At 37.8% G+C, this 22,961-nt stretch overlaps 1 protein-coding gene across 2 annotated transcripts in view; it reads left to right on the top strand.

Moving 5' to 3' along the window:
• UBQLN1 (ubiquilin 1) overlaps positions 1-22,082 on the top strand; it is a 49,492-nt gene extending 27,410 nt beyond the window's left edge. The window contains exons 4-11 of one of the 2 annotated variants that reach the window (XM_023213369.2): positions 2,112-2,374; positions 3,233-3,391; positions 3,870-4,104; positions 12,721-12,863; positions 15,620-15,703; positions 16,894-17,009; positions 18,002-18,170; positions 20,101-22,082. In XM_023213369.2, coding sequence (XP_023069137.1) covers positions 2,112-2,374; positions 3,233-3,391; positions 3,870-4,104; positions 12,721-12,863; positions 15,620-15,703; positions 16,894-17,009; positions 18,002-18,170; positions 20,101-20,253 — 1,322 coding nt within the window. In that variant the 3' untranslated portion in view covers positions 20,254-22,082. The remainder of the gene's footprint in view (positions 1-2,111; positions 2,375-3,232; positions 3,392-3,869; positions 4,105-12,720; positions 12,864-15,619; positions 15,704-16,893; positions 17,010-18,001; positions 18,171-20,100) is intronic. The other variant, XM_023213370.2, reaches the window with a different exon arrangement.
• The last annotated feature ends 879 nt before the right edge of the window (positions 22,083-22,961 follow it).

Below are 22,961 nucleotides of genomic sequence, written 5' to 3'. Positions count from 1 at the left end.
ATGCTACTTGCTTTTTACCAGTTTGTAAGGTGCCCACACCCATGTAAGTCTAAAGGAGCTCTTTCACTAAGTGTAAAATAAACCTTTTAAGTGACAAGAAAACATCAATTCAGTTAGCAGTATTCTTTCTTAGTGATACACAAAGGAGATCGAGACCATCCTGGCTAACACGGTGACACCCCGTCTCTACTAAAAATACAAAAAATTAGCCAGGCGTGGCGGTGTAATGAAAGTCAAGGTAATGAAAGTTTTCATTCTGCTGTATTATAGCTCTACCGTTTGGAACATGGCAGAAGAGACAGCTAAAGGGTTTTAAGTTGAACCTGCTATACTTTGACCAGAAGTGGCACATACCATTTCTTGTAGTCCTTTGTCATTTCACATAGGCCTGTCCAAGTGCAAAAGAAAGAATAAGGGTGCGAAATGAAATGTTTGGTGAGCACTGCAGTCTGCTACTGTAGTTAGTCATACTGAAGTTTTTGTGGTTTCAAGAATGCATTAATACATTTATCTCTGTGCTTTTTGTATATAGTGTTCATTGTGCCTATTATTCAGTCCCCCTCCTAACCTTCTTTATGTTTCCTTGCCAAAGTATTTATGCTCCAGACTCATTAAGTGTTGTCTCTTCTTCTGAAAGTAGCCATTCCACTTAGGTTATATTACCATAATATCCTGTGAATATTCTTTACTGAAGTACTTAACATCTGTGTAGACATTTATTTTCTTGTCTGTCTTTCCCACTAGATTGAGTTCTGAGAATGTCTTTCTCTTTGCCTTATTCTCAATACATGTGTAGCACAGTCTCTGGCATATATAAAAAGTACTCAGTAAGTGAGGAATGAATGCATTTGGTTGGTTATGTAATTTTACAAAGTAAACACTTTGTGATTACCAAAGTAAGCACTTGGTCATCCTGTTGCTCTGTTAGGTTTCTCCTTGGTTTAAGTCCTCCAAAGAGAAATCTATTTCCAGGTGTTCCCTGGCTTCCTGTATCCTTGATTGGCAATATCAGCCCTTTTGTACCCAGAGTTTATAGGTGAATTCTGCTTCCTGTTAATAGAACTTAAACTAGTCCTTTGGAAAGATTATTAGAAGTATAGTCTGGTGTGTGTATTTATTATTTCTTCCTTTAGCTGGCATATTCTGGAGTGTTTTTTTCTGACACCAGCCAATTGTCCAACACCAGCTCTGTGTCCAAGATTCAGTTTCTTTTCTGATACTACCTACCTGCAGTTAGTATCCGATCTCACAAGTTAGCAGACTTAGTCCTGCAAGATTGCCCCTACTTCAGATACTAGTCACAAGTTCTAGGCCACCTGTACTTCTGACTGACCAGTTCTAAATTAGGGGTTCCCCTGACCTCCTCCTCAGGTTCAATAATTGCTAGAATGGCTCCTGGAACTCAAAAAAACACTTATACGTTTACCTGTTTATTATAAAGGATACAACTCAGAAACAGACAAATCTTGAAAGAGAATTATAAGGGCACAAGGTATGTGGGGGTTGGAAGTTCAGCTCAGAGGTTCCAGGTCCCCTCAGCGCACAACTCTCCTAACACTCAGATGTGCTTTTCATGTTGAGTTTTCTTAATCTTATTGTTCAAGAATTTGCATAGAGCTCTATCTCCAGCTCCCTTCCCTCACTTTCTTGGTGGGTGGGGCTGAAAGTTTCAGCCCTTTAATCACTTTGTCTTTCTGGTGACCAGCTCCTTTCTGAGGCTATCCAGGGGCCTAAGTCACTTCATTAGCATAATTATCAAAAAGGGCTTGTAATAAATAATAAAAGATACTCCTGTCACTCAGAAAATTCCAAAGGTTTTAGTAACTCAGGATCAAGGAGAAAGACCAAATATATTTATGTATTATACTACACACATGAAAATATATTTTGTTGATTTTATTACTTAAATTTAATAACCAAAGTGTAAATTTTTGGCTAATTTCAATGATAGGAGTTAAATATTAGTAATAGGTATTCGATTTGTTTTTAAATGATTTCTTGTGATAGACTATTGGGTCAACTAATACTTTTTTGCATCTTCATAGTTTATGTCATGTTAATGATACATTTTCTGACTTCGATTTGTATGTTTTTGCCCTTTGTCTTCTTAGGTGGCCTTGGGGGACTTGCAGGTCTGAGTAGCTTGGGTTTGAATACTACCAACTTCTCTGAACTGCAGAGTCAGATGCAGCGACAACTTTTGTCTAACCCTGAAATGATGGTCCAGATCATGGAAAATCCCTTTGTTCAGAGCATGCTCTCAAATCCTGACCTGATGAGACAATTAATTATGGCCAATCCACAAATGCAGCAGTTGATACAGAGAAATCCAGAAATCAGTCATATGTTGAATAATCCAGATATAATGAGACAAGTATGTGGAAAGTTCTTTCAATTTGTTTAGCTAAAAAATGATGTATTTGTTATTTAATTTTCTATGATTAACGAGATTGTCTTATATGTATGGTTAAGCTAAAGAGAGAAATCCTTATCTTTGTTTAAGAAAACTCAACAAAGCCCTAATTTGGCTATTTGAACTCTGAATTTTCTGTTAAATTGAGGGATCTTTGTAAATAGTTTATTTTAAAGGCTTAAGAATCAAAAAGTCCAATGTTGGAGATGGGAAATTCACTCATAACAAAGTGCTTCCTTCTTTATATTATTTGAATTCTAAGTTCCTTTTTTGAGGTGAAATACACCAGGGATTATTTAAAATAATCTCCTGCCTTGTATATTGAATACAAAATTGCAACAACTCTAAAGCTTTAATTGGTTTTTATTTGTGATTCTAGAATCAGACAACACCTCATTTTATAAAATAGAGTGTTCCCATGAGCTGAGCAGAAGAGGTTGGCTTTATAGGCATAAAAGGGCTGAAGAAAGCAAAAACGAACAAAAAGCCAGATGGGTCGTTTCAAAGTTACTTTCCTAATAGGGTTAAAATGGAAGGAACTCTTTCTTGTTACAGTGACTCACGTTAACTTCATCTTACTGTGGTTTTGAGGGGGAAACTGGCCCTTTTCATAGTTGACTTGATTACATGGCACTTGGCACAAGTAGCTCCATTTTGGTTTGGTCTGGTCTGTTGGGGCATAGTGCAGGAGGCTGGTCCAAAACAGTGGCCTCCCATAAACTTTGTTTAATGGCAGTTAATAAAGTAATTCATGTAATTCATGTGTATTTCAATGCCTTTTTTTTTCTTTTTTAATTTTGTCGGAAATCTTTTTCTTAGACGTTGGAACTTGCCAGGAATCCAGCAATGATGCAGGAAATGATGAGGAACCAGGACCGAGCCTTGAGCAACCTAGAAAGCATCCCGGGGGGATATAATGCTTTAAGGCGCATGTACACAGATATTCAGGAACCAATGCTGAGTGCTGCACAAGAGCAGGTGATCCACTGGCTCCAAGGTTCAGGCCAAGGAGTAGCTTCTGTTTTAACACAAATATGTGTATGACTGAGGGTAGCTTTTATATGAGGAATGTGGTTTTCAGTTTTTAAAAAGTTTAGTGGCCGGGCACGGTGGCTCATGCCTGTAATACCAGCACTTTGGGAGGCTGAGGCGGGCGGATCCCGAGGTCAGGAGCTCGAGACCATCCTGGCTAACACAGTGACACCCCGTCTCTACTAAAAATACAAAAAATTAGCTGGGCGTGGTGGTGGGCACCTGTAGTCCCAGCTACTTGGGAGGCTGAGGCAGGAGAATGGCGTGAACCCGGGAGGCGGAGCTTGCAGTGAGCCGAGATCGTACCACTGCACTCCAGCCTGGGTGACAGAGCAAGACCCGCTCTCAAAAAAAAAAAAAAAAAGTTTCGTGTCTTATTTAAAACAAAAGCTTATTATTTGTGATTTTTGTGTCTTTATTACAGTTTGGTGGTAATCCATTTGCTTCCTTGGTGAGCAATACATCCTCTGGTGAAGGTAGTCAACCTTCCCGTACAGAAAATAGAGATCCACTACCCAATCCATGGGCTCCACAGACTTCCCAGAGTTCATCAGCTTCCAGCGGCACTGCCAGCACTGTGGGTGGCACTACTGGTAGTGCTGCCAGTGGCACTGCTGGGCAGAGTACTACTGCGCCAAATTTGGTGCCTGGAGTAGGAGGTATGCTTGTAACAACTCAGGGTTTTTTCTTTGTTGTCCTCACTTACATAATTAAAACACTGTTTATACTCTTATTCTTTCTGCTTTTGTGTGTGTGTATGGTGAGTATCTTTTTTTTTTTTTTTTGAGACGGAGTCTCGCTCTATCGCCCAGGCTGGAGTGCAGTGGCCGGATCTCAGCTCACTGCAAGCTCCGCCTCCCGGGTTTACGCCATTCTCCTGCCTCAGCCTCCCGAGTAGCTGGGACTACAGGCTCCCGCTACCTCGCCTGGCTAGTTTTTTGCATTTTTTAGTAGAGATGGGGTTACACGGTGTTAGCCAGGATGGTCTCGATCTCCTGACCTCGTGATCCACCCGTCTCGGCCTCCCAAAGTGCTGGGATTAAAGGCTTGAGCCACCGCGCCCGGCCTATGGTGAGTATCTTTTATAAACAATCTTTTTCATGTTGCCTTTTTTTTTTTTTTTTTTTGAGATAGAGCTTCACTCTTCTTGCCCAGGCTAGAGTGCAATGGCACAATCTTGGCTCACTGCAGCCTCCACCTCCTGGGTTCAAGCGATTCTTCTGCCTCAGCCTCCTGAGTAGCTGGGATTATAGGCGCCCACCACGATGCCTGGCCAATTTTGTATTTTTAGTAGAGACGGGGTTTCTCCATGTTGGTCAGACTGGTCTTGAACTCCTGACCTCAGGTGATCCGCCTGTGTCAGCCACCCAAATTGGTGGGATTATAGGCGTGAGCCACTGCGCCTGGTCACATTTTATTTTTTTTTAAAGGAAGCTTTAAATGTAGAGAGAACACTTAGTTACCTGTGTGGTTGTTACTAGAGCACGTGTTTGCTGTCTTTAGCCTGGTTTTGTATTTTTAGATCAGTAGATTGTCAAGCATGCGTCTTGAGGTCAAGGCTATGCTGGCTGCATCAGAGCACCTGCCAGATTTGTTAAAAATCAGATTCCCAGATCTTACCCTCAGACTTTGTGGAGCCGAATTTTTCATAGTGGGGTTAAGATCTGTGTTTGTGTAAAGCAGATTCTTATGTATGAACAGGTTAGAAATTTACTTTTGGCCACTTTTCTGTAGACTGGACTCAGTAGTAGATGTCTTCCTTTCAGCTGTTCAGATACTACATGCTGATGTTTTGTCCGTGAATTAGGTCCAAGATCATTAGCCATAGTGACAGTTTTGGTCCTAATGCTTGGCATATAAGTAGGAAGAAATGAGGCATGGGAACACTTCCCTAAGATGAGACAGACTGGGTATGTTTTAAAAGTTGCCTGTACTTTGGCAGAGAAAGTGGAAAGATGAGGTGCTGAATGAAGAATTTTTAAAAATTCATTCCTGAAAGAAGAATCAGAATGAGAAGAGTAATTAATGATCACAGTTGATATATATTCTTTCATAGAATACAGTGGATATCTTGAGATTTATGTATATAATATAGTTTTTGTAAAATCTGAATACCATTTTAAAATCAATAAAAAATAATCTGTTCTATATTCTACTTAATCCTTGCTTGATACTTACTAACAATTTTTTGAGAGGGTTGCATTGTTCTTACTTTAAAGGATATAGAGCAGGCAAAGATTTAATCATATTTCCTGACTGGTTAGGCTATTGTTTTCTTTCCCTTTACCATGATTGTCTACAGTAATAACTTTTGTCTAAAAAACCAAAAACCAAAAATCAGTTTTGCAACCTTTTACTCAGATATTTAATGGTTTGATACTTTTAACATTTCGTGTTAATACTTCCATCAAGGGAAAACAAGAAATAGCAAGAATGAACTTTCTGTTCTGTGGTCTATCAGATTGTCATCATATTTGTACAGTATTGTGATTCTTACTCAACTGTGACATTTGATGCATACATATATACACACATACACATGTAAAGATGAAATTCGTGACTCTTCTTTGGTCCTGTAAGCACTTACTCTAGAATGTAAGGAAGCGTTAGAGCAGGAGTTGACAGATTTTTTCATGTGAAGGGTCAGATAATACTTTAGGTATTGCTGGCCAAGAGGCAAAATGGAGAATATTACATCAAGAGACAAAACAAATTTCTACATATTTTTTAATTGACAAAATAAAAAATGTGGTAATATTTAGTTACAATATTTTCCTTATATCTACTGATAAGAAGAATGGGACTTCTTTGGGGGAATAACATTTTGCTTAATTGGGGTTCAGTGTTCTGTTTACCAAAATTACAAAGTTCATCTGTTAATAGTGATATGTAATGAGACTTGACTGACTTTATTCAAAATACATACTCATTCCAAAAGCATTTGATTTTAATAGCGTATTTATCAGTTTGGAAGGCATTTAAAGAATTCCATTAGATAATGTTGTTTTTAACATGCCATTACATTCAGATTGATCACTTCAAAGTGAAGGTTAGATAGTAGCTCCTCAATTGCACAGTTAAGTGAATTTTGAAATGTGAATTGCCTTTGCATTTGCATTGAGTTCTGAAAAATGTTGCTGGTAGTATGAGCTCAAAAGTAAATATGCACATTTGTGAGAATGGAGATCTTGTTTCTCTTGATTTTTTTTTTTTTTTGACAACATAGGAAGTCTGTAAAGCACCTTGACATTAGTTGTGATTCAAACAATTTTAGTTGTCAAAATGACTTTAGTATGCTCACACATGAATGCTGTTTTGCTTTGTAGTTGTAGGTTGAATTCATGGAGAAGCATTACGAAGTGTCTAAGAAAAACGAATTCATATAGTAATTCAATGTTTGGTTGTTGGTAGGTTGACAGGGTGGTGGTTCTCATTTACCAAAATTTTAATCTTTGGCGTGAGCTGATAGAATAATGCAATGAAACTTTACCTCTGCTAAGTCACCATCAACCTTTTGTGTGGTTAGGCATGTCAGAATATTGAGCTATTGTTAATAAAAGTAATGAAGTTGACTATGGTTAAGTTCAGAGGAGTGAACAATGCTCCTCATTGATACTCCTGGTTCAGTAGTATGTGATCTCCTGGTTCAAGATAGATCAAAATATTTTCCAGAGTAGCTCCTGATGAATAAGACAGTGAATAACTATGGTCTTTAAGGGTAAATACCTTACATTTTTATATGCTTTGAAAATATGTCCAACTAAGTCCTTTTAATTCTGCACTAGCAGATTCTACTTCAAGTTGTATAAAATTCGTATTTCTCAGCTTTTTAAAAAATAGTCTTACCCTGGTTGTTCCATTCAGATTATTTATAGAGGATAATTTTTTGGTCACTTCAAACTTGCCATTGACTCCTCATACAATTGAGTAGTATCAGTAACATCTGTCAGCTCGTCAGGAACTTAGAAGTAGCACTCAGAATCATTTGCGTTGTTTTTAAGTTGAATATTGATATCCTTAACTCTGAGAAAAACTGTTCTTCCTGGGAGCCGAGTAGACTTCAGTGAGTTTATTTTCTCTGGACACATTTGGTTACTGCAATCAAGATTTAATTAACTGTTAGTCATCACTAGTACTTGACTTTCTTTGGCTAACAAGTCACTTGGAAACTTAACTTTGGTTGCAGTCTTATTTTCATTTTTCTTTTTTGTGAAAAAGTGGCTATGATGAGGTATTGCGTTTTAAAGTTTATATTTTTTTCTGACCATCGCTTTTCTGTGAGTGGGGAGTATTGTGATGAGTGGTTGTGCCGAAAGTGTTTATATATGTTGTATTCTTTCAGTGTCATTGCATAAGAAACACAAGTTTTGCCATCTCATTTAATAAAATATATTCCACTGTGCCTTAGAAACCTGACATTTGTAACTCCCCTTCCTTTTTTCTTGTTCTGGCATGATTGGTATATACTGGTTATTACATTTTTTAATGCTGCAGTGATTTTGTGCTGCGTGAGTATAATTGATTCACTGTGTTTTGTCGTAGTATACTGAACAACAGTATGAAGGATGCCAGGTGTGGCATGGTGGCTCACACTTGTTATCCCAGCACTTTGGGAGCCTAAGGTGGGTGGATTGCTTGAACCCAGAAGTTTGAGACCAGCCTAGCCAACATGGTGAAACCTCATCTGTACAAAGAAGACAAAAAGTAGCCAGGCATGTTGTGCAGCTGTAGTATGGCTACTTGGGAGGCTGAGGTGGGAGGATTACCTGCACTTAGGGAGGTTGAGGCTGCAGTGAACTGTGATGGCGTCACTGCACTCCAGCCTGGGAGATGAAGTGAGACCCTGTCTCAAAACAAAACAAAAATAACAGTGTGAAGAGGTGACAGTACCATAGACAGTTTCTGTTGCAAGTCCTCACTGCTTTTGTAAAAGTTCAAAACACCCATAGACAATAAGTGAGAATGACTGTTCCAGTAAAATTGTATTCATGGACACTGAAATTTGAATTTCAGATAGTTTTCACATTTCACAAAATGTTTATCTTGGATTTGTTTTTCCCTTAACCATTTAAAAATAAAAACATAAAGCAATTTTTTTTTAAAGACCGAGTCTTGACCTGTCACCCAGGCTGGAGTGCAGTAGCATGGTCTCGGCTCACTGCAACTTCCACCTCCCAAGTTCCAGCGATTTTCGTGCCTCAGCCTCCAGAGTAGCTGGGATTACAGGCACCACCACACCTGGCTAATTTTTTTTTTGTATTTTTTTCTTAGTAGAGACAGTGTTTCACCATGTTGGCCAGGCTGTTCTCAAACTCCCGTCCTTGGGTGATCTGTCTGCCTCGGCCTCCCAAAGTGCTGGGATTACAGGTGTGAGCCGTTATGCTCAGCCAAAAATTGTTTTGGTTTGTTTTGTTTGAGACAGAGTCTATCACCTAGGCTGGAGTGCATTGGTATGATCTTGACTCACTGCAACCTTCTTCTCTTGGGTTCAAACGATTCTCTCTTCTCAGCCTCCCCAGTAGCTGGAATTGCAGGTGTGCACCACCACACCTAGCTAATTTTTGCATCTTTAGTAGAGACGGGGTTTCGCCATGTTGGCCAGGCTGGTCTTGAACTCCTGACCTCAAATGATCCACCAGCCTCAGCCTCCCAAAGTGCTGGAATTACAGGTATGAACCACCACGCCTGGCCTTGAAACGTAAAAGCAATTTTTAACTCATTGGCTGAGCAGAAACATGTTGTAGGCCAGATTTGTCCTGCAGGCTGTAGTTTGCCAGCCTGTCTTAGAATACAGACACACCTCATTTTGTTGTGCTTCACAGATAGTGTGGTTTTCACAGTTTGAAGGTTTGCAGTGAGCCTGCATTGAGCAAGTCTGTTGGTACCATTTTTCCAACAGCATGTGCCCACTTCATGTCTCTGTGTCACATTTTGATAATTCTCACAGTATTTCAGGCTTTTTCATTATTATTCTGTGTTATGGTGATTCTGTAATCAGTGATCTTTGATGTTACTTTAGTAATTGTTTTGGGGTACCAGGTACCACCTTGTACCTGGCGAACTTAATCAGTAAATGTGTGTGTTCTGACTGTTCAGCTGTCTGTTCCACTTCTCTCTTTCTCTCCTTGGGTCTCCCTGTTCTCTGAGACACAGCATTGAAATTGGGTCAGTTAATAACTCTACAGTGGCCTCTTTAAGTATTCAAGTAGAAAAAAAGAGTCCTGCATCCCTTACTTTAAATCAAAAGCTAGAAATAATCTTAAGTTTAATGAGGGAGGCATATCAGAAGCTAAGATAGGCCAAAAGCTAGGCCTCTTGCACCAAACCGCCAAGTTGTGAATGCGAAGGAAAAGTTCTTGAAGAAAATTATAAGTGCTACTCCAGTGAAGACATCAGTGACAAAAAAGTGAAACAGCTTTATTGCTGATGTGGAGAAAATTGTAGTGATCTGGATAGACGATCAAACCAGCCACAGCATTCCCTTAAGCCAAAGTCTAATTCAGAGCAAGGCCTTAACTCTCTTTAATTCTGTGAAGGCTGAGAGGTAAGGAATCTGCAGAAGAAAAGTTGGAAACTAGCTGAAGTTGACTAGCTTAGGTTTAAGGAAAGAAGCCATCTCCATAACATAAAAGTACAAGGTGAGGCAGCGGGTGCTGTTGTAGAAGCTGCAGCAAGTTATCCAGAAGGTCTAGCTAAGATCATTGAGGAATGTGGCTACATGAAACAACCAGTTTTTAATGTAGGTGAAAATCAGCCTTCTATTGGAAGAAGATATCATCTAGAATTTTCATTTCTAGAGAGAAGTCAATTCTTAGCTTCAGTGCTTCAAAGGAAAGGCTGACTCTGTTAGGGGCTAATGTGTCTGCTGACTAAGTTGAAGCCAGTGCTCATTTATTATTCCAATAATCCTAGGGCCTTGAAAATTATGCTAGATCTATTCTACCTGTGCTCTATAAATAGGGGGGAAAAAAAAGCCTGGATGACAGCACATCTGTTTACAGCATGGTTTACTTAATCTTTTAAGTCTACTGGTGAGACATTGCTAAGGAAAAGATTCCTTTCAAAATATTACTGCTCATTGACAGTGCATGTAGTCACTTAAGAGCTTTGATGGAGATGTACAAGGACATTAATGTTGTTTTTATGCCTGCTAACTAACACAGCATTCATTCTGCATACAACTCATGGATCAAGGAGCAATTTCAAGTCCTATTTAAGAAATACGTTTCATAAGACTATAGCTGCCTTAGATAATGAGTCCTTTAATAGATTTGGGCAAAGTAAATTGAAAACCTTCTGGAAAGGATTCACCATTCTCAGTGTCATTAAGAACATTCCTGATTCATGGAGAAGATGTCAAAATATCAACATGAATAGGAGTTTGGAAGAAGTTTATCCCTCATGGATGCCTTTGAGGAGTTCAAGACTTCAGTGGAGGAGGGGACTGTAGAAGTAGTGGAAATAGCAAGAGAACTAGAATATAAAGTGGAGCCTGCCAGGTGTGTTGGTTTATACCTGTAATCCCAGCACTTTGGAAGGTTTGGGCAGGAGGATCCCTTGAACCTAGGAATTGGAGGCAGCAGTGAGCTGAGTTCGTGCCACTCCCCTCACTCCAGCCTGGGTGACAAAAGCGAGACTCCATCTCAGTTCAAAATGAAGAAAAAAGGTGGAGCCTGAACACTGACTGCGTTGCTACAATGTCATGAAAAAACTTGAACAGATGAGTTGCTTTTTGTAGATGAGCAAAGAGCGGTTTCTTGAGATAGAGTCTACTCTAAGTGAAGATGCTGTGAACATTGTTGAAATGACAACAAAAAACTCAGAATGTTTTATAAACTTAGTTGATAAAGCAGTGACAGGGTTTGAGAGGATTGGCTCCAATTTTGAAAGTTCTGTGGTAAATGCTATCAAACAGCATAGAGTGTAACAAAGTTTTCCTGATGTGGCCGACTTCATTGTTGTCTTATTTTAAGAAGTTACCACAGCCACCTCAACCTTTAACGGCCACCAGCTGACTCACTGTTAGCAACTTTTGGCAATAAAATATTTTTAAATTTATGTGCAGAGTGTTTTTTAGACTGAAGGCTGTGGCATACTTAATAGACTACAGTTCATGCAAACAACTTGTGTTTGGGCTGGGAAACCAAAAAATGTGTGTGACTTGCTTTATTGCACAGCAGTCTGGAACCAAACCCACAGTATCTCCAAGGTTGGACTCTAGGATGTGAAAAAACCTAAGTTAAAATTTACAACATGAGAAAATAGGAAAAACAAGAACTATGAAAAACAGTAGAATTATAATAAACTAGAAAGATATGCAAGAGGAGTTAGATGTCTTAAGCCTGATATAACTACACTGGATGGAATAGCAGAGGAGAGATGAAAAACCTGATGAGTTGACTTGGCATAGTAAGTTTGAGAATATATTTGAGTTTGAGTGTATCTAGTTGGCAGTTGAAGATCTAGGTGTAAGTCAAGCAAATTAACTTAGTTCTCAAAGAAAATTTGCCTGAATATACAGTTGTCATCAGATACGGAATGTGTCACATAAATTCAGCTGTAGCCCTTGGCAATTAAAGGAAAAACAATAATCGTAACAGGTGCTTTATACATTAATTTCTTACAACCACCCTATGAAGTAGATACCGCTTTCTCCATTTTACACATGGGGAACGCTAAACATGAGGACACTAAATAACTTGCCCAAGATCACATGGGTTAGGTTAGATTTGAACCCAGGTAATCAGGCTCCTGATACTGCTTGGAGTCACTGTTACCTGTGGTTTCAAATGTTAAATGTGCCTACTGTTTTACTTAGTGAGTGGCAGCACACAGTGAAAATGGGTGGAGGCATAAATCTTTTGTTCCTTTGGACATGAAGGCTTCCTTCTTTCATAAGGGTGAGCGATACTGAGTGCCAAATAAGATTCTAATTAATCCTTTGCAGTCCTGGAGGAAAAGTTGGCTCAGTCTTTTTCACTTTATGGAATTTTTCAGCAGTAATTTTGACCGAATCTAATTTTTGCCTTAAGTTGACTTCAGAAGCCCTCCATTAGACAAGATTTTACTGTAAATACAACCAGAATGTTTAAACTCGTAAGTCTTCTTTTCCTGGTATATGTTGGGCATGTACTTTTAGAGATCTTTTAGTTTTAAAGTTCTTTCATAGTTCAATTGATACATAGTATGTATAATCATGTGTACCTGGTAAAATTAAAGCTTTAACTTTTGTGTATTTTTCCTTAATATGTCTTTTTTTTAAAACAAACTTTCAGCTAGTATGTTCAACACACCAGGAATGCAGAGCTTGTTGCAACAAATAACTGAAAACCCACAACTTATGCAAAACATGTTGTCTGCCCCCTACATGAGAAGCATGATGCAGTCACTAAGCCAGAATCCTGACCTTGCTGCACAGGTGAGTTTGTAATTGTATTGAAAAGGACTGTGCAGTGTGAATTAAAATAACCTAATCTAGTAATTGTGATTTTGGCACATTTGTGTTGTGTATGATATCTTAACACACTAGAAAAGTAAACTGTGTCTCCAGTTTTTTAGACCATATATTTCTTTGTTGTAAATTAATACAAAACATCTTTATCTCTGCCACTCATTGACTAGAAAGAAGTGCAGGTTTCCTTTGTTTCTACATATGCTGAGTTAGGAGACAAGTACAAAGTTCTGGAATGCCCACTCTTTTGAAGATAAACTACTTAATGAATTGTAAATCTTGAAAGCAATTAAGAGCAATGTTAATATGTTTGAAATACTTTTATTTAGTAGATCACTCAGATTATAATAGTCACACTCAAAATGGCAGTTGTAAAATAGCATGAAGTCATTTATTAAAGATGGGGATTTGTCAGAACAGTGTTCTCATTCTTTCAACGATTGATTTCCCTGCTGAAGATCGTATACTGGTCCCTTATTAATGTATTCCTTTCTAATTTGTTTCTAAAGAGACCACAGCTAAGAAAATTAGGGGATCTCAATGCTGGCTGAACATTCAAGATCACTTGGGAAGCTTTATAGACAGTACTGACGCTTGGGCCCCACCCTTAGAGATTTTGAGATAATTGCGTCTGATAACTCCTTCCCCCTCAGGTTTTCTAGGTACTGTCTAGGTTCCTTACCATAGGGCTTGAAAAACCATGGAGAATGTGAAATAAGCCTTGATCATCTGTAGTTTATGTTTGCTGTTTGTTAAAAATGGCTTCTGTAGTGTGTCAGAAATTTGGCAGACTTTATAGTTAATCCCATCCCTTAAATTTTAAAAGCTTTAAGTCAAATGAATGGTTTTTATTTTCTAAATTCTAGAACTATATTGATTCAAGTATCTTTGACGTATAATTCTCAGTAATAACTTATGCCCTCACCAAATTTGTGAAATTGGAAATAACGAATTTTAAGAAGAATTTTTGTGTTTGTGATTCTGTATATTGGAGGTACATTTTATGGAAGATTGATTTATTCATATGAAACTTATCAGATTGAGTTGTTAGTATTAAGTGCCTCAATTTACCATAATAAGCCATTTTAAGTGTGTATATGGCTTATACTGAATGTGCATCTTGCTTTCAAAATTTGACTTTAACAAGCACGTGCCTAGCAATTTGTAGTAATCTTACATTAGTAAAGTGACTTGAGCACTCACAACTAGTTTTTTTACTCTAAAGCACAATGTTGCTAATACTAGATTGGCAGGTCTTTTATTACAGATAATTTAGAAACCATTACAGTGTTCTTGTTATCTGCAGATTAAAATCTGTGTTTTTTTCTGTTCTTTTGATTTTTAAATATTTAAAAAGAGTCTTGAGTGTAAAATCTTGTAGTATAAGCACTCAGGTAAGTTATAAGAAATATCCTAATCAAATGAGATGATTATCTGCAAATAAATACATTTAAGATGACGTGCTTTTTTAATATTAAATGAAGTAAATTCCAAAAGATATGTGTGGTAAGCTCGTTAATATGTTCATAATAAAGAAGTATTTGACTGGAACCAGTAGAAAAGCAGGTTTGTTCACCTTAAGCCGGTATTAGTTTACTTACTGTGAACTTACTGGTCACTTTGAAATAAATACTGTATATTCCTGAAAGGTTGTCTGACATCTGCTTTGGTTATGGTATTGAAATTAGCTAAAAGATCACTTTGCAACAATTGGGGTGAATTTACTCTACCAGCATTTACATTGCTCTTAAATATGGTTAACTACTTGAGGGCGAGGATCATTTCCTCCCCAGACTTCGGATAGGTAAATAGGCTGTCAGTAAATCCTTGTTAGTTGACTTTTTTTACTCCATCTGGAGAAAATGATATAAAATGTGTCTTTTGAAGCTACAAGAATGTATTAGTTTCTGGTTATGCTGATTGTGTATTTTAATGTTATTTTCAAGTATATGACATCATACTAATATTGATCCTGATTTTTAAATTCTTAACGTTTATTTGAAGGTTAGGAGATGCCACTTTTCTCATCTCTGGTGGTAGTGAGGTGAAATCCAGATGCTAATCTTGGTGTTCTCAAATGGATTTACATCTTTTAGGTCTTAAATCATTTAAATACTTTCCCCAGAGGACTGTTGGTGCTAGGCCTGGCTGATTTTCACCTAGCAGCTCCATTTCTCTGGCAAGTTGGTTGCTGTTTTGCGGTGTTATTTTTTTGGACCTAATATTAGCTGTTTTGTAGTAGGCAGGTAGATGTAGTGGTCCTTTTCAGAACTGGATTTTCTCTGTGCCTGCCACTTGTGTGTCGAGGTTTCTAAGCAAGCCATGTTACATAGTTTCATGTATTGATGTTTATGTTTATTCTGTCAGTGTAGTAGAAAATACATCTTCATGAATGCCAGTTACTCCCATTTTTCTTTCAATGGCAAATGTTCACCTTTGTTCAAGGAAAAGCTTAAGAAAATGATTCCTTTTATTTTTTAGGATATTGCATGTCATTATCATAACCACCATTCTCATTGAGAGAGAAGATGCCTCGTTTTTGTTTTTGTTCTTCTGGAGATCCCTCTTGTGGACAGTATCTTCCCTTTTCCTTTTTTATTTATGTTCTACCTTCCTCTCTTTTAAGTGCCAGTTTAGGCACTTGGGGGAAGATAGAATAAAACAAGGTACATTACTTGTTTCAGATATTTCCAGTTAAAATTGTTTGAACACTTGCCCCATAGATGATGCTGAATAATCCCCTATTTGCTGGAAATCCTCAGCTTCAAGAACAAATGAGACAACAGCTCCCAACTTTCCTCCAACAAGTGAGTAAGACAAGATGTTAGCTGTCTTGGGTAATGATTTGCTTGAAAAAATTTGATGATAAACATTTTCCTTGCTCTTCTCTGGCTGATAGCAAAACATAGAATAGAGACCAATAATGCTGTCAATTCGTAGAGAATTCAGCTTGATCTTAACTGAGTCCCATTTCATTGCTGACCTTTTGCTTATGTTTCTTAAACATAAATTCTGAGGAAAGAGCCATTTTGTTTTTGCTTTTTAGGACCTAGGATTTTGAATGCTTTGTTAATACCATAAACCATTTCCTTTCACTGTACTAACTTTGAAGTGCTTCCTTGTGTCATGTTATGCTTTATGGTTTAACTAATTTTGAGTAACAGGAAAGAGCTACCCTATTCTGTTTTACAGGGTTTTTTCTTCCAAATTAATCGAATTTTTTTTTCAACGGGTAGATCTCATTTCCTCAAACTCGGGATTAGTAAGATTTAAATGGTCAGTGTTGTCATATAAGGAAGGTTATATTATAAACAAGTACTTGAGATTGCCATGGTATTTTATTATTTAAAATGACAAAAGAGACATTAGTCTTGGTGTTTTGAAACTGGTAGTTCTAGGGCTTCATATATTATGCAGATGACTCTCAGGCCTGTAAACCATTTTCCAAGGTTGGTGTCCTTGATCTATTGTAATGATGTAAGCCTATCTTTGGTTAGTCACGTGGTGTATATTTGGAAGTAGTAAAGCTAAACTCAGCATACATGTATTAACGTCAAATTTGCAACTATTGTTTTAGAGTGTACCTTACTGGTAAAACTGTTGTATCAGTAACAGGTAACACTTGGTTAGGTGGAATATGTGGCTTTTACCATATTACCATGTCGTAAGAATTGTGCATTTGGAGGTTGTCTCTTAGAAATAATACTTTATCTTCTGTTGGAGAAGGGGAATAGTTGTGGCTTCCAAAGTAGCTCCTGATTTTCTTCCATTATGAAAATGGCTTTCATGATGGACTTAGGAGGAGGTCAAGTAATGATTTGCACACTAGGTTTGCTGTCAAAGAGGAGACACTTGTGTTTATTTTGGGAAAGAAATTATGGATTACCAGTGTCCAGGAGTAAGGTTTTAGATTTTCTCCAGAAGCATAACAAAGATTTAAAAATTTACCTTCACTGATTTTAATTCTTTTGTAACCACTAGTTTCTTTCTTTCTTAGATGCAGAATCCTGATACCCTATCAGCAATGTCAAACCCTAGAGCAATGCAGGCCTTGTTACAGATTCAACAGGGTTTACAGACATTAGCAACGGAAGCCCCGGGCCTCATCCCAGGGTAGGCTTATTTGGGGAAGATGATGAAAGTGCATAATGGTTACTTTCTCTGAGAATTTCAGATTTAGTAGTATTCTGCCTTTTTTTTTTTTTTTGGTTGTGGGGAGACAGGGTCTTGCCCTGTCACCTAGGCTGTGAGTGTGGTGGTGCAATCATGGCTCACTACAGCCTCTACCTCTCAGGCTCAAGGGATTCTCTCACCTCAGCCTCCCGAGTAGCTGGGACTACAGGTGTGCACCACCACACCCAGCTAATTTATTTATTTATATATGTCTGTATGTATGTATGCATTTTTGTTGTTTTTAGAGATGGGATTTTGTCATGTTGCCCAGGCTGGTCTCAAACTTCTGGGCTTAAGCGATTCGGCCTGCCAAAGTGGGATCAGAGGCATGAGCCACGGCACCTGGTCCCCATCTCCTCCCCCCTGCTTTTGTTTTTTTTATTTAGGAGATGGATTTTTGCTGTTTTACCCTGGCTGAACTTGAACTTCTAGGCTCAGGTGATCCTCCCACTTCATTCTCCCCAGTAGCTGGGACACAGTGCCTGGCCATGATTGTTTTTAAGTCAGGGTTTTCAAAGGTAAAAATTATTATTATTTTTTAAATTCTTTTTAGAGATAGAGAGTCTCAGTCTGTCGACCAGATTGGAGTGCAGTGATGCAATTTCGGCTTACTTCAGTCTCTACCTCCTGGGCTCAAGCAGTCCTCCTACCTCAGCCTGCCAAGTAACTGATACTACAGGTGTGCACCACCACACCCAGCTAATTTTGTTTTTATTTTTTGTAGAGATGAAGTCTCACAATGTTGCCTAGGCTGATGTCAAATTCCTGGGCTGCTGGGATCATCGGTCTCCCAAAATGAGCCACTGCACCAGGCCAAAAGGGCTTATTTTAAGAAAATAGCTTAGCTTAATTATATTAAAATGTAACCGATTTACAGACTGGCCTCTGGTTTTGCAGGACCTTAGGATATTTCCTATTTGTGCTTTCTCTAGGTTTACTCCTGGCTTGGGGGCATTAGGAAGCACTGGAGGCTCTTCAGGAACCAATGGATCTAACGCCACACCTAGTGAAAACACAAGCCCCACAGCAGGAACCACTGAACCTGGGCATCAGCAGTTTATTCAGCAGATGTTACAGGCTCTTGCTGGAGTAAATCCTCAGGTATCAGTTCTTTTCCATTCAAGTTTTGTATTCCTTAATGTTGGAAATTTAGAAATTTCCAAAAAGAAGGAAAAAGGAAAGCGGTAGTTCTTAGGTGTTTAGGTTAATGAAAAATGCAGTCTTAAGGATATTGAATAAGAAAACAGGCATTACAAAAGTTGTTGACTTTGGTGCTATCTGAGACACTAAAGGAAACATTGTTAATGGTTGTAGAGAAGATGTGCTACAACCTAAAGTCTTACTTTTTAGAAATTGCCTTTTAAAATGCATTTTTTTTTTTTTAGTTCCTATTTGAAAATAATTTGAAATAGGTTTTGCTTTAAAAAAGTTCTTAGGGAGGAATGGAAACTTGATTATCTCAAGTACTTCCAGGACAACGGTATTCTAGTCTGTCTTTTGACTGGAAAAAAGTCCTAACTACCTTACTCCACCCATTACACCATCTCCTGCGGTAGCTTGTTACATATATATATATGTCGTAAATATGGCTAAAGAATATGGACCCCCAATAATGTGCTTGCATCTACAAACATACATTAGCTTTAGTAATAATGTGCCATTGTATAAAGATGATCGCCAGTTCAAGCCTGTTTTATTAGGTTGTCCCCAAACTTCTTAATGTCTCAAGGCCGGTTAGGTGCTTTCTGTTTTCTTTTCTTTTTTCTTTTCTTTCCCTTTCCACTTTCGCCTTTACCTTTCTTCTTTCCTCTTCCCCTTTCCCTTTTCTCTTTCCTCTTCCCCTTTCCCTTTTCTCTTTCCTCTTCTCCTTTCCCCTTTCTCCCCTTTCCCCCCCCTTTCCCTTCTTTGCCTTTCATTTTTCCTTTTTTCTTTCCCTTTCCCTTTCCCTTGTGACAGACTGCCCAGGCTGGGTGCCATCACGGCTCACTGCATCCTGCACCTCCTGGCCTCCAGCAATCCTCGCACCGTAGCCTCCGGAGTAGCTGGGACTACAGGCGCAGACCACCACACCTGGCTAATTTTTGTGTCTTTTGTAGAGATGGGGTTTCGCCATGTTGCCCAGGTTGGTCTCAAACTCCTGAGCTCAAGCTATCCCACCCGCCTTAGCCGCCTCCCAAAGTGCTGGGATTACAGGCGTGAGCCACTGTGCCCAGCCTGCTTTCTGTTTTCAAGCCTTACTAAATACAATAAACTGAGTAGCGTTCTTATACATATCTGTATTCCCGATAAGCTAGCGTAGTATAATTTCTGGCTCATGGTAGGTACTCAGTAAGTATTCATGGAATAAATAAGAAAGAAGGATTTGGAGTATTAGAATTAATTGTTAAATAAGTTAACTTACCTCCGAATTACCAAGTAGGCCTAGGATTGATTGGTCATTTATGTGATTTATGTGGTTTTTTAAAATTTTTTTAACTTCATTTCTGAAGAAAAGATTTGATGCTGCTGAATTGTCAGAATTAAGAGTATAATTTTGAGCCTGAAACTTGTGAAGCTCTTTTCTAAGAGTTGACTGTCCAGTGTGCAAGTTAAACTCACATTCATTCAAAGAATCATTGAAACTTTAGAATTTCATACATGAGGATACCGGCTTTTTTAAGTTACTCAATTGGTCAGTAGCTACACAGATCATCTAATTCTGAACTATTTGTGTATATATATGTGTTCAAATTTTTCTGCACGTACGTGATCCTCTAAAATAATGGTTGATGTTTATTAAGCTTCCCCCCCTCCCCCACCAAAGTAGAGTCGTGATCTATTTGACGTGATTATTTAGGTATAAACTAGACTATTTAAAATAAAGTGCTAATGGACTTTTAAATATGTTGGATATGTTTCAAGAGGTGGGCAGTGTTTTTGAAGCTCAGTAGATCAGCATATGTTATAAAAAAGCAATTAAAAAATGTTAAAAGTCAGGTGTGGCATGGACTGGCTTCCTTTAGAGTTGGATTAATTTTTTTTTCTTTAATAGCTACAGAATCCAGAAGTCAGATTTCAGCAACAACTGGAACAACTCAGTGCAATGGGATTTTTGAACCGTGAAGCAAACTTGCAAGCTCTAATAGCAACAGGAGGTGATATCAATGCAGCTATTGAAAGGTTACTGGGCTCCCAGCCATCATAGCAGCATTTCTGTATCTTGAAAAAATGTAATTTATTTTTGATAACGGCTCTTAAACTTTAAAATACCCGCTTTATTTCATTTTGACTCTTGGAATTCTGTGCTGTTATAAACAAACCCAATATGATGCATTAGGTGGAGTACAGTAAGATGTGTGGGTTTTTCTGTATTTTTCTTTTCTGGAACAGTGGGAATCAGTGCTTTTCATTTAAGGCTACTGCATGCATCACTTCTGCATTTATTGTAATTTTTTAAAAACATCACCTTTTATAGTTGGGTGACCAGATTTTGTCCTGCATCTGTCCAATTTATTTGCTTTTAAACATTAGCCTATGGTAGTAATTTATGTAGAATAAAAGCATTAAAAAGAAGCAAATCATTTGCACTCTAATTTGTGGTACAATATTGCTTATTGTGACTTTGGCATGCATTTTTGCAAACAAAATGCTGTAAGATTTATACTACTGATAATCTTGCTTTATTTGTATACATATAGAGTATGCACATTTGGGACTGCATTTCTAGAAACATACTGCAATAGGCTATCTGAGCAAAACACATGTAACCAAAAAAGTGAAGATAAGAAAATACTCTTAAAGCTGAGTATTTCCTAATTGTATAGAATCTTACAGCATCTTTGACAAACATCTCCCAGCAAAAGTGCCGGTTAGTCAGGTTTGTTGAAAATATAGTAGAAAAACTGATTCTGGTTATCTCTTTAAGGACAATTAATTGTACAGACACATAATGTAACATTGTCTCAACATTCATTCACAGATTGACTGTAAATTACCTTAATCTTTGTGCAGACTGAAGGAACACTGTAGTATACCCCAAAGTGCATTTGCCTAGGACTTTTCAGCTTCTCCCATAGGTAGTTTAACAGGCATTAAAATTTGTAATTGAAATGTTGCTTTCACTGAAAAAGTGTTTAGATGTTTCAGTTATTTTTAATCGCCACATAAAAATAGAACTCTCTTTTGGGTTTATCTGTTTTCTCATGCACAGGCAATACACGAATTTAAAATGAGTTGTGAGCCAATTGTTTCTGGAGTGTTTTGGTAGTTCTGTTAAGAAATAGTTAAATATTGTGCTTTTCAGAGCCTCAGAGAAAGGGGGACGGGGTGGGGGGGCGGGCAGTGGAATCTATCCTGGATGGGGCCAGCTTAAATAATACTGGCAACCAAGATTCTGTTAGGATTTCTGTGCATATAGTATAGTAAAGAAGTATCATTCAGGGGTGGAAAACAAAGAGCCGTTTTAATGATGTTGAGTACATTTGGCTGTTTTATAGCCTTTTTCTTCCCTCCCCAAAGAATTCTGTTTGCCTAACTCCCAAACTGTTGGGGGTGGTACATTCCTTTAGGACCAATTAAAACATAGTTTAGGGTCAGTAATACATTTGGCTGACTCTGGTTCAGTATTCTCTTAGGTGATTATATTCTCTCATGTACAGTTACAGGAAATTAAAATGTTAAAGTAACCTAAAATGAATTCAGAACAATAAAATCAAGGGAAATACAAGTTGATTCCATTACTTCTGTACGTTGCTTGCTATTAAAAAAGGTTAAGAGGCCAGGTTACCCACCAGTCCATGCACTGTTCTGACACTTTTCCCAGGAGGAAAACAAGTACAAAGGTTACGGTGGAGGCATGAGTAGAGATTGTTGAGAAGGGTATTCACGTGTCTTTGCTCTTTCTGCTTTATGCCTCAGTCTGGTTTTAAAACTTCTGTACTGGCGAATGTGGTATTCAGTGTGGGATAGTGTCATAACTAATTTGACAATTTATTAATCACAAAATAACAATAAATCTCTAGCTTTTACACTTGATTTGTCTTGCCTCTTTTGTAGAAAGAAAAAAAATGTCTTTAACTTTTGCTAACCATGTGTTTTAAAGACTATTGGAGTTGATTTACCCCAGATTTTGTCACATTTTACATTCTTTATTTTTCAGGTTTTCCAATTAAAATGTCACATGGTCTTTTGTGGTGTGATAAAAAGATAGCACACTGGGAAGGTAGGTGACTTGAGCTCCACTTTTGATCTTGGTACTTGTTATGTGACATTGAGGCGTCATGATTTCTTTATTATACATGTAGTGGTGAAGCTTATAGGTGCACTGGACTGGGCGAGAAGCTCTAAAGTACCTTTAAGCTGCTGCAGTGGTATGGTTTTTGTTGTTAATATGTTTACCTTTAGGTCTAAGTCTAAAGATAAATATCTACATCTTAAGGGGTTCAAAATACTTAAAATTCTTATCAGCACTGAAAGGATGTTTAAAATATTGTAGGCTTAAATTGTTCTCATATTGAGTGATAATATTTAGTACAAATTGAATAAAGAATGGAGTAGTGAAGATGTCATTTCAGGATTTTATTTCCCAATTATACTATTTGTGATATCCTAAACAAAGTGTAGCAAATACTGAAAAATCAGATGAATGACACCTGGCCTCTGTGTATGTTAGAATCTTGAGTTTCAGACTTGGTTTAAATATAATAATGAAAAGAGTCTTTTATTCTTATTATGTTAATTTAATAGGCATATCACAACAAAATGTAACGATGGATAACAATATGCTAGTGACAAAAGTGAAGCTAAGCCATGTGTACAGTGACATCCACATGATTAACAAAAAAAGGCTCTGTGATTAATGCAGGGAAATACTCCATATTGTACTTCTTCTCTTAGAGATTACTATTAAACATA

This window comes from Piliocolobus tephrosceles, chromosome 14 (assembly GCF_002776525.5).
Source record: "Piliocolobus tephrosceles isolate RC106 chromosome 14, ASM277652v3, whole genome shotgun sequence".
NCBI classification, from domain to species: Eukaryota; Metazoa; Chordata; class Mammalia; order Primates; family Cercopithecidae; genus Piliocolobus; species Piliocolobus tephrosceles.
Note: the sequence above shows the minus strand (reverse complement) of the source record. Positions and strands in the feature narration are given on the sequence as shown.